Source organism: Meles meles, chromosome 11, assembly GCF_922984935.1.
Source record: "Meles meles chromosome 11, mMelMel3.1 paternal haplotype, whole genome shotgun sequence".
NCBI classification, from domain to species: domain Eukaryota; kingdom Metazoa; phylum Chordata; class Mammalia; order Carnivora; family Mustelidae; genus Meles; species Meles meles.
Genome location: NC_060076.1, coordinates 23,699,410 through 23,725,967, shown reverse-complemented (window position 1 = coordinate 23,725,967; position 26,558 = coordinate 23,699,410). Strand labels below are relative to the sequence as shown.

Genomic DNA, 26,558 nt, shown 5'->3' with positions numbered 1-26,558 from the left:
CTACTTGTGATCTCTGTCAAATAAATAAATAAAATCTTAAAAAAAAAAACACAAACCAAAAACCAAAACATGTTTAGCTTGACAGGTGAATCAGGTGTAATTCATGAAAAGCTTGGGCTTTACTAGGCTTCCTATTACACTAGTCGTCATGAGAAGTGGATCTGATTTATTGTTTGAAAACAGATAAGATGAACTGTAATTGCTTAAGAAAATCAAAACGGAGACTGCTTCCCCCCCCCAAAAAAATAGCTTTGCAACGCATTACGTTTTAAAATATAAAAAAAGCCAATCAAAAATCTGCTAACATGTAATTCTTAAAAAAAAAAAAAAAAGAAAAACTCATTCTTAAAAATTGCAAAGATATGGTGAGTTATAAATGGACCAACATTTAGCAAAAATCAATGAATCATAAAAGCAAGCATTGGACTTCTGGTTTCAATACTGAGTCTTTGGTTTTAGAATACAAGCTGTTATCTTTCATTTTCTTTTTTATTCCCTTCATTTTAATTACTATAATTAACGGTGATGGTGCCAGATAGAAGGCGAATGAAAACCAGGTCATTCTTTCAGTAAACTGGTCTGATAAAACCATGTGGGCTTTTTTTTTGGTAGGGGATGTTGGTGGTGGTGGTGTTGGAGGTGGATTTGCAACCACAGCCTACAATGAGGCTTGCAGGTAATCTATGGATTTCCACTATTCAGAACCTGGGGTTCATGGACTCAGAGGGGACCATAAATGGGCTTCAGGGTGGTGTGAGGACCCTTGTGAAAGTGCTGGAACAAGTGATGAATGGATTTTTTTCTAGGGAGAATCCCCATAGCTGTCATCAGTCATTCAATCTGCATGCCTCGTGAGGGCCTGAAACTATTCTGGTTCTCAATTCCCTACTGCCTTGGCTCTTCCTTTCATGAGGTTCTCTCCCATTCACTTAAATTACCTTTTGGGATTTTATTCTTTGTGTTTTCTTTTTAGATTTTATTTTGAAATATCTCTACATCCAATATGGGGCTTGAACTCACAATCCCGAGATCAAGAGTCAAATGCTCCACCAACAGAGCCAGCCAGGGGCCCCTCTCTGTGTTTTCCTATAAGATTTGAGCCCTGGAGAGAGACATGTTCCCACTCTCAGCACATATTCCTCTCTGTTACATCCTGGGTTTTGCAGAGACCCTCTGCTCCCCAGTAATGTGACTTCACTGCGCAGCCAATCAATACTGTGGTTTTCTGTATAGTGCACATTTTCTGGGGGAGCATTTTTCCTGAACATTCAGAGACTGCTGGCTGAACAAAAGCCAGCTATTTAAACAAGAACTTGGAGATGCACTTGAGTTTAATTTCATTTTCATTTTTAAAAGAAAGACAGCACCTTTATTTTCTCTTCTCATCAAAACCATTTCTCTAACTTGTTTTTCTGTTATAAAAACTCCCCCAAGGGCGCCTGGGTAGTTCAGTGGGTTAAGGCCTCTCCACCTTCAGCTCAGATCATGATCTCAGGGTCCTGGGCTCGAGCCCCACATCGGGCTCTCTGCCTGGCGGGGAGCCTTCTTCTTCCTCTCTCTCTGCCTGCCTCTCTGCCTACTTGTGATCTCTGTCTGTCAAATAAATAAATAAAATCTTAAAAAAGAAAAAAACCTCCCCCAAATCAGTGCTACATTACAGTATCTGACCTGTGACAGGTATACCCATTCTTCTGTCTAGTATATGTGATTTTTTTTTTTTTTTTACTTTTGGTTGCCACATGACCTCACTACATTCCAACTCAGTTATATACCCAAGAGAGTTGAAAATATGTTCATACAGAAACTTGTACATGCATGTTTATATTATTCATAATAGTCAAAAAGTGAAAGCAACCCAAATGTCGATCAACAGATGAAGGGATAAACAAAATGTGGTAATAGCCATACAATAGTGTGTATTATTCACTCATTAAAGGAATGAAGTGTTGATACATGCTACAGCATGGACGAGGCTTGGAAACATTGTGGTAAGTGAAAGAAGCCAGCCCCCAACAACCACATACTGTATGATTCCATTTATATGAAATATCCAGAACAGGCAAATCCATAGACAGAAACCCAGAGACAGAAAGTAAATTAGTGGTTGCTAGGAGGTAAGGAGAGGGGAGAATTGGTAGTGGCTGTAGATAGGGAGTTTCTTTTTGTAACGATGGAGATGTTCTGGAATTAGAGAGTGGTGATGTTTGCATATCACTGAAAACATAAAAAAAAAAAAAACCCCACCAAACTGCACACTATAAAATGGTTGAAATGGTGAATTTCAAGTTTTTAAAAAACTGAAGTGGTGAAAGAAAGATAAAGATCTCAGAATATTCCTGCACTCTTCTGAGAATACAACATTTGGGGTGCGTTCAGGTGGGGTCTTCTGAATGCTTTAGGATCTAGTTTCTAAACTCTTCAAACATAAGAACCTTCTCTGCAGGGTGCCTGGGTGGCTCAGTCAGTTATGTGTCTGCCTTCGGCTCAGATCATTATCCCAGGGTCCTGGGATCGAGCCCCGCATCGGGCTTCCTGCTCATTGGGAAGCCTGCTTCTCCCTCTCCCTCTCCCATTGCTCACTCTCTCACTGTGTTTCTCTGTCAAATAAATAAAATCTTAAAGAAAAAAGAACCTTCTCTGCATCTGCGATCCACAAGCTCTGTGAATTGCAGGATTCCCAGGCTCCCTGTGGTACCCTCCCCCCATGCCCACCAGGAGTCTGTGGTCCAGGGTTCAGACCCTTAGTTCTGGCAGGATTATGTCAGTAAGTGGAGCCTCCCACCCGCACCCCAGATGTAAAGTATGTGTTGTGTGACCGAACGGTGCTGTTGTTTTGTGTTAAGTATGTAAAAAAGGTCAAGCAATTCTATCAGTTTATTTTTTGTCCCTATGAACCACCCAACATGATGTCATCGTCTCAGCTCACCACGCCGAGCGCCCGTCGTACATTTAAGTAGGCAAATAACCAGGACAACTGCTGAAACAATGGAATCCTCTCGATTTTACTGGTTAGAGCTGAGCTGCCAAAGGTACTGGGTTTTCATATACAGTTACAGCCAACTTGTTGGAATCAGACTTCCAGTGACATCAACTGCTGAACATCGGTGAACCCAGGGGGATGTGGGGAAAAAAAGCAGGAGGCTCGGAGCCTCCTGGGTACAGCGTCCCAAGAGCCCATGCACCCCTCCTCGGAAGCAAAGCACATCCAACACGTGTCATACTTGGTTCCCCGGCTTCTCCAGGAAAACTTCCGTTCTGCCCCAGAGGTTTCCGTCAGAGAGAAGGAGGTGACGAGCAGAGGACTCAGAAAGCAGGTTAGGAGGAGGGTGCTGCATTGGCAAGGGGTTACAACCCCAGACACAGATAGCTCCCCTGTCTTGTACAGGAACACAGTTTGCATCGTGTGCACGAGATAAAGAACAGGTAAAGCTGTTTTAAAAGTAGAGCCCGGGGTCATACAGTATGGGAGTAAAAAGTCCCAGACACCACAAATGTCCCAGGTGGCTTCACCAATAGAGCAGAAAGCAGTAAAATTCATCAGTGAGAAGAGCACAATAGTCTGTGAAAGGCAAAGCCAAGCCCTATGTATTCTGATAGCTCCTGATGACATCACCGCACCACACCAAGGTACAAAAGGGACTGATGTTGATAATGATGACCGTGACTCATCAAGAAAAGGTTAAATACTCTCCAGTATACTCTTTACTAAGGCAGGGAAGTGCGTAACGCATTTTAGAAAGATTTCCCTCAAAAAAATATTAAAATTTTAAAGATTCAGCACTTAAAGGGTTAATCCTCTGTTATCTGAATATTTGCGTACATACCTCATTTTACAACAATGCTAGTTAATGAGGCATTACATTTTTTTTAATAATCATTAGTATCAAATTATTGGCACCATTCAGTTTTAAGGATAGGGACAGGAGAGCAAACTATACAATACAACATAAAAATACAGTTCTGGTACAAATATACGAGATCAATTCCACTTAACAAGTGGTCATAAGAAGTGGATGGACATTCTACACACAAGGAAATACAGCTAGGAAATCATCACATGGAAAAGTGCTCAGCCCTGCTAGCAATTAATGAAATAAAACAACCTTTCAAGAACAACTATACACACCTATTAAACTAGCAAAAATAAATTAAAATGGCAAAACCCAATACTGGCAGAACTATCAGTAAGTAGAAATGCTTATACATTGCTGGTGGCATCATAAATCGTAGAGGGATTCAAGCATTCAGAGGGAATAGGGGAGTTGAACTAATGACCTGTAAGGTCCTTCCAACCCAGAGATTGGATCTTTCTAGAAAGCAATCTGGCAATATGAAATAAGAGCTATAAAATATTTCATGCTCTTTGACCTTGTAACCCCTCTTTGGACATATTCCCAAGGGAAGAACCCAAAAGAAGGAGCATTTTTTTTTTACAAAGACATTCATAGCAGCACTATTTATAAGAGTGAAAAATTGGATAGAACTCAAATATCTAATAATAGGGAGGAGTAAGGTTAACCATGTTACATGGATATACAGACATTTAAATTGGTGAGAGCAGGATCTGTGTTGAAAAGGGAAGATATGTGTGAGGTGGAAAAGTCCAACCAAAGAGTATGTACACACTATTCACAGCTATGAAAAAAATGTGTGCGTGTTCATTGAGAGCTCGGGAGACAGCTTAGAGGGCTAGTCTGTGGTGAGGGGGTGCCTTTATTCCTGCAAAGTTGTTCAAGTGCATAATAAAAATTTAAAAACACATTTCTTGAAACTATATAAAAAGAGAACAAAGTGTCATCTGGTCAAGTTTCTATCAACAGGACAAGAATTAATCAACTTTAGAAATGATTTTCCTTTATGGAACGCCCAAATGAATCTTGATATTGAATCATCTTATCCTTGTAAGGATTTTTAGACGATTTTAAGCTATAATTTCCTACTTTGGGTTCAATGAAAAATTCTGTCTATCCCAAATACTATCATATCCAACAAATCCACAATTTAAATTGTATTTCAGATTTCGCTGAAGTACTTCAATCCTGGTGATCGCAGCTTTCTTGTTTTTAGTTCATCGGTTCGTGTCTGAATAAAAATGAGTGTTAAGGACTTTATAAGATCTGTATAATTACCAGTGTAAATGAAAAAACCAGCAGTAAAGAATTATTCTCTCATTAAAAATGACTCTTTAACAAACAGTCAAAGCTTGGTGCAAGTTTCAGTCATACAAAATCATGGTTGAGACTGATAGCAGAGGGTTCCGTGCCACATTGACTCCTGTGCTTATTAATATAGACACACAGGTAGTCCTCAGAGGGAATCCCATCTCCCCATCTTTCTTCTCCTAGGCTTCCCAAATCCTGTCCCAACTATATTGAGTAGCAGAAAAACTCTAATACTCAGGAGACAGAAAATAACTTCTCCCATAAAAGTCAAGCCAGAAGTTGGCTTCGACCAAGCACGGTCTGAGACCTGGGCGAACACACATCTGTCTGCTGTGCTGGAGTGAGCACACAAAGCCCGAAGAAAGAAAACGGACAGAAGGCACCATGCCATCCTCCAGGCAACAAGGGGAGAATTTCACAGTTCGGTCATCAACAGTCTTTTCATCATTTTCTCTCTCTCCAGTTCCTGCCGGAGCGTCTCTGCACTGAAGAAGAGTAGGTGACAAAATAATGAGATTCCACTAAACAGTGACAAGAACGGTGTCGTCTCCCCTATCTTCTTTCTTGACCTTGGCTTTTGACTTTCCCTCTAAGGCTCCTTAAGGACCCCCGATATTTGCAAGCGTTTCAATGACCTGAAAGTGTCTGGCAGCCTCCTGGGTTCCCCCACCAGACTGAGAGTCCTCGGGGCACTGCTCCCCAGTGGACTGACTGTATATGTCATTCATCTCTGAACCCCAGAGCCAAGCCTAGGACCTGGTACACAGTAGCCTCCGTAAAGGTCTTCTGAATGAGCGGGAAGATTTCCAAGGGTTAGATTTCTTTCAATCATACTTCAAATCGGATTCGAATGCACTTTCTCCCAGAGTCCCCTCTCCCCCATATTTTAATAAACAAATTGTATGAAATAAAATTGACTGCTTTGAGGGGTTACCTCGGATTTCTTGGCCTTCAGGCCCCATTGCTTGACTACGGAATCTGTCTCCACTGTTTACATGCACACACACATACACACACACGCACACGAGCACACACACATGCACAGTCATGCAAAGTATACATCTAAAGCACAAACAAAGTTTTAAAATAATCTCATACAGGGTAGACATCATTCTCTACTGTGACCAACAAGTACAATCTGGCCCCAAGCTCCAGCTTCATGGGGCTCTTGTCCTGTCTCATCCTGCTCTGGCTACGCTGGCCAGAGCATTAACCATTAACCATTCCAGGGACGCTCTGTCTCAGAGGTCTTAGCACTGGCCGTTCCCCTGATGAATATCCTCTTCCTGCAAACACCTGCAGCTTGCTCTCTCCCGGCCTGCAGGTCTCCGCTTACAAGTCACCTGAATGAGGTCATCCCAGCATGCCCAATGCCCTTCTTGGTTTCATTTTCCTCTTTAGCTTGTCACCCCCTGCCCTCATTCTCCTCTCTCTTTCTCTCTCTCACACACACATACACAAACACACACACACACATTCACACGCATTTATTTAATGTCTGTCTCCTCTCCCCCAACACTAAATTATAGACTCCATAAAGGTAGGACTTCTGTTTTATTTACTGTACATCCCGAGGGTCTAGAATACTCTCTAGCCTTTGTAGGCACTTCTATAAATATGCACAGAATAAATGAATGAAAGAATAAATAAACAGATGTCACAGACACAGTGAAACTAGAGCTTGTGCCTGCTTTCCCTGTCGCCGGAGCTCCCTACGGGTACCTGCTGACCTCACTCACCTGGCTGCCAGAGAAACGGGCTTCCGGGTGGTGTAGATGGTCTGCACTGTGGAGATGGTCTCTGTCAAAGGCCTCAGGGTCACTGCCGGAATCAGTGGGGAAGACTGGCCAGGACAGCATGGTAATTTACTGTCTCTAAAGTCTGCCTGAAGAGGAAACGGAAAAGAGGAAATCAATCTCAATTTGGGTTCCATTTTCACACTGTCAGTGACCCCCTACACCTTATCATACAGTTCCTGGTTTTTTTTTTTAACAATAGCTAAATTACCACTTATTAAATGATTTTATTTTGTGCCAGACACTATGCTAAGCACTTTGCATATATTACCTCTTGACAATCCTTAAGGCAGAGGTCATATTTCATCACGTTTGACACCATCCATTGTAAGATACACCATTTTTGCATGAGCCACAGAGAAAGAAAAATGTGGCCATTCAAACTTTGTCACACCCACTCATGTAATTAATGTTCTGATTTTGGAGATTTATTTGATTTTGTTTATTTATTTGACAGAGAGAGTGCCCAAGTAGGCAGAGTGGTAGGCAGAAGGAGACAGAGAAGCAGGCTCCACACTGAGCAGGGAGCCCAACTCGGGCTGGATCCCAGGATCCTGGGATCATGACCTGAGCCGAAGGCAGATGCTTAACCAACTGAGCCACCCAGATGTCCCTGGTTTCAGAGATTTAAAAAGTGGGGGGGGGGGGGGGGGGATGGGTATCTTAGAGCTGATTTTATGAAAAAGAAAAGTAAGGCTCAGAGAGGTTAATTAATTTTGTCAAGGTCACACAGTAAGTGTTAAGAAGCAGCACTGAGGACCACGATTAGCTGACCCCATAACTGGTGTTTTTCACCACTATCTCAGTGCTTCCCAAAGTATGGTCCCCAGCCTGGCAGCATCCGTATTATCTTGAAACTTGGCAAAATTGCTGTCCTCGAGCCACTCTTGCCCGGTTCTTAAAAGTCCCAGTGTGGTTTCTGACATTGGCTTCCTGCTCCATCTTGGCCCCCAGCTTTTCAGGAAGGGCTTCCCTGGGTGTCTCACAGCACTGCCAGGGCTGGGCAGGAGGCCAGAGTGCCCGCCGTGGGCCAGCTGAGGGAAGCGGAGCAGGCGCTTCCGGCGGGGGGAGCTTTGCCCAGGGAAACCACAGGGCCAGGATGAGCGCAGGGGAGTAGCACTTAACAGTCCTGCCCAGCGCCTGTGTCTCTGCCCTCTGGTTCTCCCAAGGCAGGTGCTGGAAGCTGCTCATTGTCTTCAAAATGTATTATTCAAGGAACCTGCTTTTTGCCTCTGCTTGGACCCCTTCCTAGCTCTGTTCAACCTCTGAAAACTACACCAGCCACTGCTCCCTCCCTCTCTGTCCAAGCAGCTAAAGCCGCCTCAGGGAGTGACCACCACCCAGCTCACGAGACCGCACTGTTGGTTACCCAGAGGCCCCCACAGCTCACCTCACACATCCTCCAGACTGGCCAGGAAGCCTCCCGAAGGAGCCCTGGGGATCACTTGGTTCCGGGAATTACAAACTCTGATCCCCAGGAGGAGGAGGGGGTAAGAGGAAAGAGGAGGCGATCCCAGACTCCCCACTTCTGCTTCCTGCCGCTGCTTGGACAGGGAGTTCTGCGGAAGCTTTCATTGAAAGGAAAGGCTTGCCGCTGAAAAGAAGCCATCGGACCCGCTCATTTTGCAGATGAGAAAACTACAGCATTTAAAGGTTTAATATTCTGACATTCTGCGGAGCTTAAAGCAGCTGCCCCGTACACAAAGGGAAGTGGGGACATGAAGTAGGTTGCCATGACTCCCTGCTGTCATTAATGATACTCCCCTGCCTCTCTGGCCCTTGAGAAACAGCCACTATCCTTGACCCTTCCAGGACATTCTGTGGTTGGTCAAGTTCTGCCAACTTCTTGTTCCCTTTTGATCCCTGCCTTCGCCAGATACGAGGCGGTTCCTATTCCTATTTCCACTCAGATTAGAGGAGACTGGGGCCAGGAGCGGCAAAGCAACTGCTAAGATCACACCATCACCAAGACGGAGACCCGCCCCAAAGGACTGCAGACAGGAACCCCAACAAAGACATGTATGCACATGCTCACGATAGCGTGACTCACGACAACCAGGAGGTAGAGACAACGCAAATACCCACCAGTGAATGAACGGACCAACAGACTGGACCAGTAGCCCCCATAAAAAGAACGAAGCTCTGATCCGTCCTACCATGCACACGAGTCTCAAACACATGATGTTCGGTGAGAGAAGCCAGGCATAAAAGGTCATAAAGTCTATGACCCCATTTATCCGAAATATCCACACTAGGGAAATCCACAGGGACAGAAGGCAGATTGGTGGGTGCCCGGGGCTGGAGGGATGGGGAAGGGGAGTGATTACTAATGGGAACGAGGTTTCCTTTAGGGTGATAAAAGTGTTTTGGAATCAGAGATCGTAGTTGGACGGCACCAAATGTACCAAAATCACTTTAAAAGAATGATGCGTTTTATCTTACGTGATGCTCTCCTCCATAAAATAAAGTCACAAAAAGGCACAGGCCCCAAACCCCAAGTCCTTCCCAACCTCACAGAGTTCATTCATAGGATTAAAAGAAACTATCAGGGTGCCGGGGTGGCTCAGTTGGTTGAGTGTCTACCTCTTGATGTCGACTCAGGTCATGATCTTGGGGTTCTGAGACGAGCCCTGTGTCAGGCTCCAGGCTCAGGGTGGAAGTAGGGAGTCTGCTTGAGATTCTCCCTCTCCCTCCGCTCCTCTCCCACCTCTCACTCTTGCTCTCTCAAAATAAATAAATCTTTTTTTAAAAGATTTTATTTATTTATTTATTGACAGAGAGAAACACGGTGAGAGAGGGAAAACAAGCAGGGGGAGAGGGAGAGGGAGAAACAGGCTTCCTGCTGAGCAGGGAGCCTAATGTGGGGCTCGATCCCAGGACCCTGGGATCATGACCTGAGCCGAAGGCAGACACTCAATGACTGAACCACCCAGGCACCCAAATTTTTCTTTCTTTTTTAAAAAAGATTTTATTTATTTATTTGATAGAGAGAACACAAGCAGGGAGAGTGGGGAACGGAGGAGCAGACACCCCACTGAGGATCCCAGGATGCTGGGATCGTGACTTGAGCCCAAGGCAGACACCCAACCAAGTCACCCAGGCGCCCCTCAAAATAAATGAATCTTAAAAGAAAGAAGCAGCAGCAGCTGCTGACATTGTCGTCTGGCATGCCACAGAAAAGCATATCACATGGAGCAACATCTTAAAACACAGACCTGTTTTCTGAATTTACTTACAGTGAACTGTGGCCCTGAATTGAAAACATCGGGAAATGGAGCCACTGGATCAGCTGGGAATGTTTTTATCTTCAAAAAAGAGAAAGACAAGAGGGTTACTTTCAGATTAGAAAACAAAGGTTTGAAATCTTTGGCACTTTTAAAACCGAAGTAATGGGTTCAGGGTAACACACGCAGAGCCCTCACTGTGTGTACAGGGAAACGTATAGATGGCCCCTGCGGCCCCTTGGCCAGTGGTCGTGTCCGTGCCCATCCTTGTGCCGTAGGGCAGGGACCCAGCAGGGATGACAGGCTACAGGCTGGTGTTTGTAGGGCACCCCATGCTTACCTGGCCGGGAACTTCTTTCCCTGGAGGCTGTGTGGGCCTCCTAGGCATGCTGGGCCCTATATATATATGCATGGCCTGATCCACACAAGGCCATGATCAGGGTGTGTAGTGAGACAGGCCAGAGCTGCCTGGGTGGCTGCTGTTGGCTTCCCCATGGCTAGGGGGCATGCCCTAGAGGCTGCTGACAGGCCACATCCTGGGACACGGTCTACGACGGTGGACAGAGTACCAGGAGGCGGCTTGCACTAATTAGGCCACAAACTTGTTTCCTGTCTCTTCCCCTTAGTTGTTGGACTCCCTGTAAATCGTGGGCCACAGAGGAGAACCTTGGGCCAGGCTCTGTAAGCAGGTGAGACTCCCGCCACCACGGCCTTGGGGACACAGGGCACTGAGATCAGACGGGCCCAGTGCTAGGGTGGCCGCTGCACAGGGCTGGAAGGAGTGTAGGCGAATGGCCTGATCAGCTAATGGTGGGGGAGCCGAAAGGAGGCTTTGCTTCCATTTCTTTCTCTTCGGTCATTTTGTCTTTGTCCCCATGGAGGCCTTGGGGAATGTGGAGTGTGTGTTTGTCTTTATACCAGCCTAGAGGTCTGCCAGCAGGCCCAGGGGCCCAAGGACTCTGCTACTAGCTTTGCCTGCGGCCCCCAGGGCACAGAAACTGCCCTCCCCTGCTGGGGAATGCATGCTCCGCCACCTGCCACCAGGGGGCGGCAGCCCGGACACTGAGGCCACCGCTGACCCTGGGTAGCTAGCTGCTGTCTCTCCCAGGGACTTGCCTATGGACCCTGGGGCAGTTATTTGATGCTCTTGACTCACTCTAAACGGGGGGGGGGGGGGGGGGGGGGGGGGGGGACGTTGCACTAAGGTAGGGGTGAGTGAGAGCACATCAGAACAGACCCAAATCTGGCTTTTCTGAATGGGTGGAGTAGTTCTCAACCAATCTGAGAACGACAGTGTCTCTACAATGTGCACGGAGATTCCCAGCCCATGCCTGCTCCCCTTCCCCAAACTCTCTTTGGCCTCTTTAAACATCTCAGAATTCCCAGAATGGGCCCCTGAATGCCTTGTGGAAGCTCAGACTGCTGAGAGCGGCTGCGTGCCACATAGCGGGAGGACCCAGGGGAAGCCTATGGTGCCTTCTCCTTGCAGGGCCTAAAGGTTCAGCGTGTGTGCGTGTGTGCCGAGATCAAGAGCAAAGTGAAAAGTCACAGCAGATAAGACTCTCAGACCACTGTGAAGTAAAAGGGAAAAGCGGTTTATTACTGCTATTAAAGAAAGGTGAACATTGGCAGCTTCCATGAATTATCCTGTATTTTCTCTAAATAAGACAAAAATCTATCCCAAAAGTTACACTGTGCGTTGCTCAGCGGTGGCAAAGCATGGTCAGTCTTCTGCTGCTGCTGCCCCTTGGTGTAACCACTTTAGAAAGGGAGCAAAGCCAAAGTCACAATCTTGAACCCAGCAGGGTCTAGCCTAAGAAAATAAAATACCCGCCACAAAAGCTATGTGTCCCCTTGAAGAGTGACACGCTGGAAACCAAGCACGCATCCTGCCGGAAGAATGTGTCCATCAATGGGAGACCACGCACCGGATGGAAGGCAAACATTCATATACAATGTGGTGACGAGAACAAGATAGAAACAATCCAACACTCAGTGAAAAGAGAAAAACGAGAGACGATACGGACACTGTGATTTCACTCTGTAAAGTTATAAATGAATATAAATAAATATTAGAAGGAAACATGTAAAAATGAAAAAAAACATCGTGCTAGGTTGGGATGATGGGTGACGCCTTTCAGGCTGTTATGTAACACTCATCCTGTTATCTGGAAACGTAGCAGGAAGAGAGACAAGGGGAAAAAGTTTTTATTTTCCATAGAAACGCAACTAAGCTTTTTTTTTTTTTCTTTCTGGGAAAATCATCTATGCTCATCAAAGCTTTAGGAAAACAAAACAAAAAACTCTTCCTGGTTCTTGAGAGCTGGAGACACAGGGCAGGACAGCAGCTGGTGTGTCCTCATTTGGCCAAACTGTGTATCCATCCTGGAGTCAGAGCACCTGTCAGTCAGGCCCTTCCAGAAGGTCTAGCGCTCATGCACACCAGCAGGGTGGCCGCCTGGTGGCTCCTGCCCGCCTCGCCTCTCCTGGCCAGGCCCCTCTCCCTGCCAGGGTACCTACCAGCCTCGTTTTGATTGGAGGGTGCATGCAAACTCCAGTGGTCTCTTCCTTCATGGGGGGAGAGAGTGGAGGAGAACAGCGAGAGTGGGCACAGTGGGGGGCGCTGGCGGGCTCTGCCTGCTCACGAGGAGAGGAGAGAAAGGGAGGAGGCAGAGGAGAGAGGGGGAGGAGGCGGAGGAGAGAAGGGAGGGGAGGAGAGAAAGATAGCACAGTGCAAGAAGGATCTGTCAACTCCAGACTGCGCTGGAGCCAGCCTCGCCCGCGCCTGCTTCCAGCCTCTGGCCAGCTGGCTTCTAGGCCCCCCTCCTCCCTCCTCTCCCCACCTTCTCTCCTCCTCTCTGGCTCTCATCTGTCTTCTCCACTATCTGAGCAGAACAACCCATCGAAACCCCATTCCCAGGGGGTTGGCAGGCAGGGAGACTCCTGACCGACTGCGTGGGCCTGGCAGCGGCTTCCCGAAGCATCGGCCAGGCCACGCCAGAAAGACAGCCGTGATGAGTGAGTGACGCCGGCCGTGGGGGCCATATGAAGCCTTGAGCGTGCTGGCCTTGCACACCTGGTGGCCTCCTGCACTCTGCTAAATAAGGGCCCGTCGGGGTGTACAGGTGAGCAGGTGTCCAACAGATCCAGGAAAGACAGATCTCAGCAAGCAGGAACACGGACTTGTGGATTTCATCTGCCGTGGCTTTTTGTTATCTGTGTTAGAGAACATACTGGCCCTGTCCCCCGGCCCCCCCATCCCCCTGGCCCAGGCCATGACACCTTGGGTTGTCGCCAAGGGACCCTGTTGCTTTAGCTGGAAGATATCAAGCATTGTGAGAAAACGCCACATGGCTCGGGGTACTGGGTTCCCCACCCCAGCCTTACAGAGTGCCATGCACCAGCGAAGGGCCGGCAGCTCGGACTGGTGAGCATGACGATGGTGACGAGAGAAGGCTCTGGGGCTAGGGGAGGGGCCACCGACAGCTTTGGTGTGGATTGCCAGGAGGGACCATTCACTCTGGAGAGTAAATACACGCCTCTTTTTCAAGAGAGCTTCCTTAGGTAGTTGGTAACATCCTGCCATAATGAAGGAAGCAGAGCCCCTGGGGAAGTCTCACGACAACATGATCCAGAACACTGCGGGCACTTGCCTGCCTCGCGGCGATTGATCTGACTCCGATCTCCTTACAATTGTGCGGTCCCGGACCAGTCCCAAAGGGGTTTTACAACCGGAATCTCCAACAGTCTTGGTGACCACCTTGCTTTACTATTCAGATTTGGAGATGCTGAGAGAGGGCATCTGCAAAACCTGAATCTGCAGCGTCCGTCAGAAACAGGGGAGTCCGCATCCACCGCCTGCCGTCAAGCTTCAGTACACTCCTGCGGGTCCCTCCACTGCTCTCTCCTGTCCTCCCAGAGGAGGCTCCTCTGGGAGCCCTCTGAAGCGGACTCCAGCCTGTTCCACCGCCCTCGCTTCTCAACACCGCCCCGGCCAGAACCAACTGCACCAGGGACCCCAGGCCCCTGGGCCTTAGCCTCTGCAGATAAGCGGGCACTCCCGTGGGCTTTTTGAAGAAAATAAAAGCTGGCATAGATGACCAGCAAACACAGACATACAGCCTAGATGTCAGATTGTGTACCAGCCACTAGTGTCTTAGCTGAAGGTTATGATGAATGACTTCAGGCTTTGCCTGGCATTGGACTTTTATGGTAAAGAAACGTCGATCCATCCCACAAGCATGTATGATTCTTCTAAATACGCATCTGTTAGTAAATGAACAGGAAATAAGAGAACACGTGTAATAGGATACTATTTTGAAATACTGTTTTATTTTTTTTCTCCCGGCATTTCCTCTCCTCCTTGGCTTTTTTCCACATTGAGGCAGCTAGGTTCTTCTAAGCTACTTGGCTTTTGAGGTTTAAAATCTGACTCCTTGGGGAACAGAAAGATTTTTGGCATAGACAAATGAAGATGGAAATGTGAAAGGCTTCTTCATCATCCAGACAAGAAAAGAGGTTGCCAGTGTGAGGGCTGGAGAGAAAAGTCAGAGGGAAAGTGAGGAGGGGTAGACATTAGGAAGTACTGAGCAGAGAGGCGCCAGCAGACCAGGGTTCTCCTCCCAGCCGGACAGGCTTCCGCCCACCCAAAAGGGGCATGAGGGAAGCAGGCAGTGCCCCAGATGTATCAGCAAAGAGATGACATCACAGACTAAAGAGACTGCCCTCCAACTTCCTGTGCTCTGGAGAAGATGGATGAATCCCCAGGAAAGTGGGAGAGGCACCCCGATTTCCCTGGGGATCAACCTTCAGCCCTCCTGATAGAATGAGGTTCAAGACTAAAAACCAAGTTATTGAGCTAGACAGAAAACCAGTTCTTCTGACACTCGAGCCAGGGACTGTTTTTTTTTCCTACACAACCTTCGACGGGCCAGGCCAGTCTCCTCCCTGGCACATGAAATCTAGACTAACAGTCCCCGGGCCCAGAACAGACCTGGGTCCTAAGTGCCTCTGCTCTGCCGCTGGTTGAGCGGTTTGTGCAGTGTGGGGATCGGGGAGGGACACGCCCTAAAGACAAGGCATCAGGAACACAGAAGACACAGGTGTTTGTGGCGTATGTCACCTGGGGAGGGAAGCTGGCAGGACAGACCTGGAGGACAGACTTGACTGATGTGTCAATGTCCCCTCCTTCCATTCTGTTAACACCAACACCCCACGTATGAGCCCAGACTCACCTTCCAAAAGAGAATACCAAAAGGACAGTGGGTGCTCTCGTCCCTCCCTCGCTTGCCTTATCCCCTCCCCTTACCCCCTCTTTCTGCCCCGCCTCTTCCATCCTGGCAAGAAACTCCAGTCTGGTGGGCAGGTCCTTGATGTGGATCCCAGGATGGGCAAGCCACAAGCCGTGCAGGCTACGTTGAGCTATGTAGTAAAAGAGCTGGGAGCGGGAGAAGAAAAGATATGGAAAAAGGAGGAAAAAGTGGTGTAAGAGTGACCCTGGAAAGAATGTTTTTTGGAGAGTTTGAGGATGAAAATCCTTGGAGTCATGCGGGATGTAAGAAAATTAAGAAGGAAGCAAAGTGGGATCTGAGAAGTGTTACCAAGGAGGTGCTAATTTAATCTCGAATGCTTTTTGAGAGATGCCAGTTAAAGATGGAAACGTTATTATTCTCATTTGTTTGGACTATGCTTCTTCAAAAACAGCCCCATGCAGAGACGGGATCATTGGAGTGGGAGTCATAAGGGTTAAACTAGTGTTACTGCTTTGACAGGAGGTTATTGAATGAAGGCAGAAGAATCTGGTCCCAACCCTCTCTCCGCTGTCCTTCTAGCTCTGGCCCAAGGAACCAGTGGTCCTGTGGCTATAGGAGTCTCACTGAGCCCCAGACCCTAAATCCAGTCTCTCCTCCACTGTCCTCTGGGGCAGAGACACTGCCCACCCCCCTCAACAAGAACAGAGAGGACTGCTGCCTGTATTTCCAGGACGCTGGATGGAGCAGATGGAGGAGATGGAGGGAAGAGGACCAGACAGGAGAAGCAGACTGCTGGACCCCCCTTCCTCTTGAGGACCCTTCAGCTCCAGTGAAGACGGGATTCTGGAGTGAAGGAAGGTCAAAGCCAGTGATGTCAAGGAAAGCCCCAAATGGAGCAGGCTCTCAACAAAATACTAGTCCTCTAGCATACCTCCTATATGAACGTGTGCCGTGGACATGCACTCACACCTCAAATCCACACAAGCAAGACTAAGGATGTTCCATCCTGAAAACAGGTATTCGCTGCAGACTTGAGCTGTGAAGTGGACAGCTGTGTCCTGGTGCGGTATAAGGACCTCAGCTGTCCATGCCTGGGCAGTGCAGCAGCCTGGGCCCTGTTTCAGAGCTCAGTCAGAGCAGCCCAGAGATGAAAGGGCAGTATCCTCAGAGAGGGAATGAGCTCCCTGTGGCCAGAGGTGTACAAGCGGAGGCCAGACAGTCATTTGGTAGGCACTGGGGACCTCTGGGTCCCTGGCAGATGTGGTTTCCTTTCTAATCTCAGACACTTACTTTCAAAGAAAAGATAAAGATAGGACCATTAAATCTATCAGCTGGGCCGGCGACACGGTGGTTTTTAAGGGGATTCCATCATTCTTGTCAGAGCCATGAAATATTTTTTGGCAAACTAACCCAAATTTTTCAGATCTGCCAGAATCTTTAATAAATACTCAGTATTTTGCTCATGCTGTACCCTCTGCATCGAATGCTTTGGTTCATTTCCTCCATCTGGCAAACTCCTACTCATACTTCAAAACCCTAGTGCTATGAAGCCTTCTCTTTCTCTCTCAAATGGCATTAATTTCGGTATGCTTCAGCAGTCTGGAAGTTTCTCAACTTCTCCTAACTCAGGAGAGATCTTCCCCCACTGTCTTCTATTCCTGCCCAGAATGTTTTCTTCGTGTGAGCCTTAGAGCCTTACAACTTAGTTTTCTCCCCCTTCTGCCTTCATATGCCCTCAGGTTGGTTCTCAGGTCCCTTTGGGATCTGCTGCCCTCCAGTTAGACTGATGTCCTCTGATTGGGGCCCTAGCTTCCAGTCCCCACATGTGGCCCTCCTAGGGTATAAGGCCTCAGCTGGGATACTTAGTTGGGATACCGATGTAGCAATAGGCCCAGGCTGCTTAACTTGCTCTACCATCCTCCACACCCCTTGCTCTGCTTTCTCAGTCTGAGGAGTGCTTTAAACACAGCCCTCCTTCTAGACATTGTTTTTCTTCAAAATGGCAAGTTTCTGAAATCCAGATGCCATATTCAACCCAATCTGATGATGGAAAGGACACCAGAGAAGGAAATAGAACACATGGGCTTGGAATAGCTCTGTCCCTATGTGATTACCCCGCTCTGGGACTCAGTTTCCTCATCTGTGCAAAAGGATGGCGAGGGGATAAAGGAAGGCCCTGCTTCTGGGTTGCCCTCTCTTGGCAGTCTGTCTAACAAGAAGGCCATCAAGAACTTGGCTGCATTTTCTCCAACATGTGAGGGGAATAACTCTGCAGGTTCCCGGAGCAGGCTGTCTCACCCACTGTCAGTTCTCAGCTGTTTATCCAAACATGCTGACCTAAAGCTCTCAGACCGTACCACGTCTCCAGATGAGAGATACAACTGCATAAATCACAAATGATCACCATGTACCAGCTGAAGCAGGGACAGTGACCATTCCTAAAGGCTAGACAGTGTTTTGTCTCATTCGTCCCCGCCTTGAAAGCCTTCCAGAAACCCTTCTTATCCACCTCCTGCTCCTCCAGTGAGCCTGTCCTGAATGACTCCCACTTGGGGCTTCTCCCCGAGCACCTTCTACGTGACTGTCCTGTCGAGCCTGCCCTTTATCAACCCGCCTCCCCTCCAGCATCTAGCTGCCCTGCCCGCTCCCAGAGCCTCACTCACAGCCAGGTGTGCACTGAGCTCTCAGGAGGGAGTTTTTGACCTGGTGCACATTTTGACTCACACTCCATACTCGTGGGCCATGGTTTATGCTCAAGCACGCTTGGGTGTCTGGCCGAGCCCAGCCAAAGGCGCATCCAAGTCTCCCTGTGTCATCTACTACTGTATCTCACACACGTTTACAGTACTTCTATGTTCTTCAAGGGCTCTGTCTCATGTGATCATTAGAACACTCTGAGGCAGACGTGGCAAATGATGGCATCTTTGACCCCATGACAAGACTCCCAAGGAGGGGCACAGAGACTGGAGCCAGGTCTGGCTTGTACGGACCAGTGCTCTCTCCCCTGAAAGGGTTTCCCACCTGCAGGAATCCCACGAGGACCACCACCATCCCTAAGGGGAGACCCAGAGGCATGCCTAGAGAATGGCAGGGAGGCACGTGGAGCCTGGAAAGCTGGGCTGAGGCCTTGAGCCAGTGCTTCAGACTAGAGCACTTTGCTGGAAGCGGCAGCAGAAGATGCCCCATGGATGGGTGGGGGGGCATGCGGGGAGCAGCCCAGGAAGCCGAGAAGCCAAGACCAAGGAGCCCTACACGCTTGGGAAGCAGCAGACAGGCTGGGTGGGACCCCTGCAACCGCCCTCAGGGGGGAAGGGAGCACTGCCTCCCTGGAGGGCTCTGGGAGGTAAAGGGACCCAGGTGCCTGAACCCCCAAAGAAGGCTGATCCCTGAGCCTCCAGGCCGTGAGCAGGACAAGAGGAAGAGCCTTCCCAACAGCGATGCCCACCTCTGTCCATCCGTCCCACCGCCAAGATGTTTCTATGGTCTGTGGCTTTTCTGGTTTTAGCAAAATGGGAAGTTTACCAGAGGAGTAGCTTCCGTGAAGTCCATCAGGAGATCGCCTGGCTCCAAGGTAAAGGCACCTCCTCGGTCAGAGGGACTCTGGGAAGGCAGACGGAAATACTCCTGGTTAGTGCCAGCTCCGGGTGAACCAGGGACTGTCACTGGAAATCACGGACTTTCCTCCCTCTCCTCGCCCTCCCTTCTATCATGGAGTCCAAGACCACGCCAGTCCCCCACATGAATCACTTGCCCCACCGTGTGCAAATTCCAGAAGCCAAACCCCAAATGTCTTCTGAAACCTTAACGGGCAGAAAGAGTGTGTAGGTTAGAGAACTGCCTTTTTAAAAGGTGCAAACAACTTCTTTTAAGTGTTTTGAGTGCTCTTTGGTCTTTCGGGGGTGGGAGGAATTGCTTCAAAGAGTCCTTTGACTATACAGAGAGCAAAGCCCCCTTCGTGGATCAAGAGAGTCAAGGCCTGAAGGGGCTAAACTCAGGAGCACAGGGGGCACCTGGCTGTCTCAGCCGGTAGAGCATGCAGTCCTTGATCTCAGGGTCATGAGTTCAAGCCCTGTGTGGGGCACAGAGTTTACTTTAAAAACATTTTTTTTGTCATCTGCATAATAATGAGGAAGATCTTCATGGTGGGAAGGAGGTATCTCTGAAACCATGTTCAGCTTTGGGGAAAACATTTTTTTTTCCCTCTTGCTCTGGGGGTCTCAGCAGCATGGAAGGCCTAGAGGCCCTTTATGGGGAAAAAAAAGTAAGCTCCATCAGCTTGTCACTAGCAGGTCCCCAAAGGAGAGAGATGGCCAGGAGAGGGAGCCCTGTGGCCTCTGGTAGGAAGCCACCCACAGCCCCACTGATTCTCCTGTTTCATACATTTTGGGGTGGGGGGGGTGTTGGTTTTAACCGTGGCGAAGAACAGGTGATAGGAACCTGTGTCCACACTTGTAACAAAGCAGTATGAGGGTCTCTGCACAAGACAGGGGAACCTGGCTCAAGACACCAGGTGGTGATTGACAGGAAAGCACGGAGCCTTAGTCTGGGCCAGTCACTGGCTGAGGGGTCTCTGGCTTGAGCAGGATCTCCTGTTGAGAACCACAAAGGGGTTCCCAAAGATCCTGGGAAGGGAGCTGGTATATGCCTGGCTACGGTCAAGCAGGATGTGGCCTGGCCCGTTGTCATCTAGAGGCTACCAAGAATCATGACCTTATCGCCCCAGCGGACAGCGTGCTGGCCCATGGGCTGGGCAGAGAAGCAGACTTTATTCCCATTTGTAGGCGAAGGAAGCAGGCTTGGAGAAACAAAGCCTGTGGAGTAACTGCTTGCTTCAAGCAGCCGTAAGACATGTGGAAGGAGCAGCTGGGAACAGAGTCTGGGGTCTGGGCTTGCCTTCGGGACCCCCACCCCACACACTCCCTTTCCTCAGTGGTGTCCACAGACCAGGGAGCCTTTGACTTGACATCTACTAGTAGAACAATAGGTGTGAATGCATCTGGACCGCTCGCTGTATAGAATGACCACAGCTAAGTGTCACTCAGGAAAAAACCAAGAGAAATGTCTTCAGTAAGGCCCTCATCCCAGTCCATTCGCATAGCTGGCAACATCCGGAAATTGTAAACTGACCAAATAATATTTCCCACTTTCAAGCTATTCACATGGGCCATCCAATATAAGGAATGGAATGGGGACACGTCTACATTTTTACTCTTCCAAGATTTCCATTATGGGGGGGGGGCAACATGTCTTGTTTTCTGTATTTATGTGCACTACAGATTAAGTAGGGATGATATTCTAAAACCGAATTGCCCTCAAACATCCCTTCCACTTCTCTTAAAGTACAGTGCACAAGATCTTTATTATACCATTTGCATCTCATAAACAGGTCATCTTTGGGGAAGAGTTACATAAAAACCCAGCCCTGGGGGCTGTTTCCCCTACTTTACAAGCACACAGATGATTGAGCCAAGTTCAAATGCACACGGGATGCCATGTGCTCAATTTATACTGAATTCCTAGCAAGCGCAGCTACTCCTCGGGCCCTCCCCCATACCTTGGCCCCTGGGGACAGCTGGCCCTTGCTTTCTGAATTCTGAGGTGAGCTGAGTTTGTGGCCCTTGGGGGACACCAGTGGCACGGAGACTTGCGTGGTGGCCGCGGTGGTGTTTGTGGCTGCGGCGGTGGGCGCTCCTACTGCCTCGGCCAGGTCAGGAGGGAGGTCGTCTTCATCACTGTGGTTACTAAAAGCACATGAAGCTCTGCTCATTACAACAATAAACAGGCTGTGGGGAGTGGAGGCAGGGCCGGGAGGGGGGTGGGGGATCTTCCCAGACAGATGTCTGCCAGATGTCCAGCTTCCAGGATCCAAAACAGTGACATTTTTGCCAAAGCCAATTTGGGCTGGATGTTCTGTCATTTATTTGCCAAGGGATTAAAACAATTTTTTTCTTTATTATGGAAAGATATACACAACATGTATCGTTTTATCCACTGGTCAGTGTATAATTCAGTGACATTAAAGATACATTCACGACACCCAAAACATTTTCATCAACCCCGACAGCAGCTTTGTATCCACTGAACAGTGACTCCCAATGCCCTCTCCCTGCAGCCCCTGGTAACAGCTGTGTTGCTTTCTGTCTGGATGAATCTGACTATTCTAAGTATCTCACAGAAGTGGAATCATACTATATATGTCCTCCTGTATCTGGTTTATCTCACTTACCATAATGTTTCCAAGGTCCGTCCCCGTGGTAGCATATGTCAAAATTTCATTTCTTTTTAGTGCTGGATAATATTCCTTGCACTGATAGACCATATTTTGTTTATCCATGCACCCCTTGATGTACTAATGTGGTTGAGACCCTGCTTTCAACGCTTTTGGATTGGGATTCCACTGGAAGCAGGATTGATGGGTCATATGGTAGCCCCATGCTTAATTTTTGGAGGAGCCACCAAACCAAGGGACTGGGGCCTCCCTTTGGAAGGTAAATACAAGCCACTTAAGAACCAACTGCCTTGGGTGAAAAGCACAATGGCACCTTCCCTGGCCTAATAGCTACTGTCCCATTGGTGTGATAAACTAGTTAGAGGGGAGGAGCTGGGTACATGAGTTTGGGGGCCTCATAGCTCTGGTCTTAGAACCTCTCTGGCAGAACAGGATGATGCGGGCAGAAAGGTACATGAGATAGGAAGCCGCCATGATGGAGGAGGAGTCCAGGCTGGCATTCTGGGTTGTTTCCAGGGCTTGCATGTATGGGAAAGGTGTGACCTCCCACAAAGTACGTCAAGGCAGGAAGACATTTTAATCTGGTCCCAGTGGCCCAGGACAGAACAATGTCATCAATTGCCCATTCTGAGTATGAACACTATCTTCTCAAACTTGTAGAAATTAAGACAAGTCCCCAGCCCCCTGATGCCAACCAGACTGCTGCCTGCGCAGCACAGGGCTAACTAACCCTGCAGGCCTGGGGGCTCTAACTCAGCACGTGCCACAGGGACCACGGGCCACTGACAAGCTTCTGGGAGAACCTCGGGGCCCTGGGAATAACCTGCCTGATAAGGATGTCATTGCATACCTGACCTTGGCCATGCCACACAGTCGGTGCTAACAATATGGCTTACAGTGAAGACCTGCTCTTGTATCCTTGAGCGTAGGGCCACACTATATCAGTTTGACCTTGGGCTCAGGGGTGGTTATTGGAGACCCCCAGTAATAACCCTGGGCACCAAGGCTCGGGTGAGTTTCCCTGCTTGGGAATGAGACACTGCCCACGTGACTCCTCTAGGACAAGAGAAGCGAAGCTCGTGCCCAGTCTTCTTCAACTCCACTCTATGTGTCTTTTCCTTTGGTGATTTTAGTCTGGATCCTTCCACTGGAATATGCTATAACCATGAAGATGACAGCTTTTCTGAGTTTTGCAAGTCCTTCTAGTGACTCATCAAACTTGAAGGTGATCTTAGGAACCCTGATACAGTTTTCCCAAGGGGGCTGCAAGTGGAACTCCCAGAAGTAATGTTACTTCTAACATTACTGTTAGAAGTAATGGCTGAGCTAGGGTGTAGATAAAAGGTCCACAGCCAGTGGGCACCAGGGTGGCCTGAGCAGGGTCCCTCCGGGGGTCTCATGATGGCCGTGGCCTCTTGGGAAACGTGGCCATGGTACACAAAATGAGGTGAGGGTGGGACTCACTGAGGAGGGTCCTGAGAGATTCTGGATTCTTCTGTATACAGAGAAGCCTCAAGAGGAGGATGTAGGACTTATTCTTAATCAGGGGACAGGTGAGGTTGAAATGAGTAAGTGGGAAGACTAGTAAGATGCCACATATGTGGATCCATGCTGAGGGAGTTAATCTACTCAGTAACACACGCATTAGCCCGTTTAATCTGTACAACAGCCCTGCGTTATGATCTCCATTCTTCAGAGAAGCAGACGTTACTGGTGGCGGGTTGTAACAGGACTTTCTCAAGGTCACATAGCTAGTTAAGTGGAAGAGTGGGGTTAAAATTCTTTTCTGCCTCATTAAAAAAGAAAATTATAACCTTAAAAGCACAGTTATTTAGTTTAACATTATAGGCCATTAAAAAAACACACACACACATAGTTCATCTTTCACAGCAGGAAGTCAACTGACGCTGCCTAAAATTGAAAAAGATTCCAAATTCTTGATGGCTTTTATAACCTTTTGTCCTAACTTAGATCTTGTGGCAAAGAGATATTATGCTTAACTACATTACGTCTTTCAGTTCAACCTCTGTTTCTGAGGTAAATTCATGTTAAATTCATGAAACATCATTTAGCAAGTACAATTTTATGTGTAGCAGGATTCTTTTCTTTGAAATGATTTCTTTTCATTTTCATGAAAAATGTCTACAGCAAGAGTCGTTCGATGTGAACCTAGGTTATTTTTGATGGCATGATTCTAGGAAATTGGTTATCTTTTCTCTTCAGACTGAGGATATTTTTCTCTCCAGAATATTTTTAGGTTTTTATACAATGTTTAAATAAATAGTAAAGTTACATTTCTAGAAGAAAATACAGCAGCTCATCATTTTCTAAACACATTGGCTGGTATCAGTAGAGGACACTCTTTCCTGCCTGAACTCTACATTGCGTCTGCTTCTCTCTCTTCTCCGCATACAACAGCCATACATTTCTTCCCTACGTCATTACTTCCTGGACACAACATGGCGGACGTTTTTGTGCATATCCTTAAAAGCATCAACTTGAAAACTCATTCAGAGCACTTGAACATCATGATGCTCTTGGTGGGGAACCCTAAAATCCAATTCTACATCATGCTGACCTAGGAACCTGGAATACCCTAACAGCCAAAAGGGCTGTGTGTGTGTGTGTGTGTGTGTGTGTATTTCAAAAACAGTAATGCAGAAATATTTTTTAAAAGGGAAATCTGAGTTTTTTCCATCTGTATTCCTTGACACCGTGTTTATTAACTTACCAATACCTATGACTGGAAGTGAGTGGTGACTGGTGTTAACAATTTAAGAACTATTTTTATGGGGCAAACACTTAAAGCTGGGAAAATCTCACCTATTAATTTTGCTATGATTACTAATGGGGAAAATGCTTCTATTCATTGATTTTTGAAGCAAAATACTTCAAGGCAGTTTAAGAAATACACAGGTGGAGTTGGAGGTTTGAAAAGGGCTTGCTTAAAAGAGCCACTGTAGTGAGTTAAATTTTCTTTCCTTCCTGGCCACGTATTAGTCATTGTTTCCAACATGATTACATATCCCGAATAGGTGATAATAACATTCGGAGTTTCAAAATGTAAAAAGAAAGTCTAATCCTGACAGCTTTATCCTCCGGGGAGCAGATTTTTTCATGGTTTAATTTGTCCCCCAGAAACCATTAGGACTGTTAATTATTTGAATTACTCCTTTTGGCTTTCCTAGGAAATACAGCTGCTCTAACCGTCCAGCGTTTCTATTAAGGCTAATGAAGTGGGAGGTGGTTCCCTTTTCCTTTTTACCAGGTGCAGGCTCGAGATGGCTGCTTGAAAAGTGCATCCAGAGTCACCCTCCCCAGCCCACACTTTACATTTAGGGTACCCTAAACTTGACCTTTTCTCAAAGGCTTTCAGGTCGTCAAGAAGAAAGGAAAGGGAGCTAGTTCATCCACTGGCCAAGACCCTTGCTATGGACTGGAAAGGCATTTTGGCACATCAACTTTCACCAAATTCCTCAGGGCTAGGTATGATCTCACCCATTTCACAGACAAGGAAAGAGAAGCTGAAAAAGTAATTTCCCCAAGAGTTTAGAGCAGTAAACTATGAGGCAGGACTCTGACAGAAGCCTTTCTGACTCGAGAGCTGCATGCCTTCCTCAGCATCCAAAGATCCCCCTGCAGCCCTCTGGCCAATTACACACCCAGGCATAGTGCCACAGCCAAGGTCAGGAAATGGGAACTACCACTGTAATTAGCACTACCGCTCCTACTAAAATACTATTACCCTTTTAAAAAAATATTTTATTTATTTGACAGAGAGAAATCACAACTAGGCAGAGAGGCAGGCAGAGAGAGAGGAGGAAGCAGGCTCCCCGCGGAGCAGAGAGCCCAATGTGGGGCTTGATCCCAGGACCCTGAGATCATGACCTGAGCCAAAGGTAGAGGCTTTAACCCACTGAGCCACCCAGGCGCCCCTAAAATACTACTCTTAAGATAGCAGTTACCAGTCTTTGGATTATAATTATTTGCAATCTGTCTCTCCCTCCAGTAAACTGTGACTCCTCAGATGGGAACTGGCAAATTCATTTTGTTCTTCCTAGAATAGCCTAAAACAACTCTGTGTATATGGTAGCCAAGAACATTTTCATTAAGCTGAATCAAACTGGACAGGCCTTGGTGGTTCTGGGATACTTTGGGATAGGACTCCCACAGGTTTCACACAGCTCAGACCATGCTACCATTTCACAATTATGCCATGGAGGCAGCTTTTGCTACGGCTCCTGGGGATTCCCCATCCTGGTATCCATGTCCCTGTATAATCCCTGATTGCTGAGTGTGGGCTGGCCCTCCTGACTTGCTTCTAAAGAACAGAATATGGCAAAAGTGATGGGATGTCACTTGTGATTAGGTCACAAAAGGTTGTGATTTTCACCTTGTGAGAGTTCTCCCTGGCTCTGCTTGTGTGCCTTCTCCAATGGAGAAAGCTAGAGATGTCTACGTGACTCGGAAATGAGGGCAACCTCCAGACAACAGCCAACAAGAATCAAATCCTGTTTCTGACCTGTAAGAATGAGCCTTCAGAAGAGACCACAGCCCTTGCCCACACCTTGAATGCAAACTTGTAAGAGAGCTTGACACAGATGATCCAACTGAGCCTATGCCTGGACTTCCAACCCACATAAACTGTGAGGAAATAAATGTGGACTGTTTAAAGTCATGAATTTTAGACTAACTTGTTACATAGCAATCAATAATCAATACATATGCCAACTATGTAATGTTTTCAGGGAGAGAAGTCAAGTCCCATTATGACCTAAATTGGAAACAAACTGTATTTTAGGGGATGGTTCTTTGGAAATGGTGTGAGAGGCCAAAAGCATTTAAAACTGAACATTTAGCATCAACTTTGTGATTATCATTAAAAAAACTTGCAG

At 47.5% G+C, this 26,558-nt stretch overlaps 1 protein-coding gene across 4 annotated transcripts in view; it reads right to left on the bottom strand.

The window, feature by feature from the left end:
* Window positions 1-5,462: 5,462 nt before the first annotated feature.
* The window catches only part of EPB41L4B (erythrocyte membrane protein band 4.1 like 4B), a 123,726-nt gene continuing 102,630 nt past the window's right edge, over window positions 5,463-26,558 (bottom strand). For 2 of the 4 annotated variants that reach the window (XM_046021784.1, XM_046021786.1), the window contains exons 21-26: window positions 20,989-21,175; window positions 18,957-19,034; window positions 12,703-12,819; window positions 10,195-10,263; window positions 6,902-7,047; window positions 5,463-5,647 (exon numbers count right to left, since the gene is read on the bottom strand). In XM_046021784.1, the coding sequence (XP_045877740.1) occupies window positions 5,578-5,647; window positions 6,902-7,047; window positions 10,195-10,263; window positions 12,703-12,819; window positions 18,957-19,034; window positions 20,989-21,175 (667 nt within the window). In that variant the 3' untranslated portion in view covers window positions 5,463-5,577. The remainder of the gene's footprint in view (window positions 5,648-6,901; window positions 7,048-10,194; window positions 10,264-12,702; window positions 12,820-18,956; window positions 19,035-20,988; window positions 21,176-26,558) is intronic. The other 2 variants (XM_046021785.1, XM_046021787.1) reach the window with 2 other exon arrangements.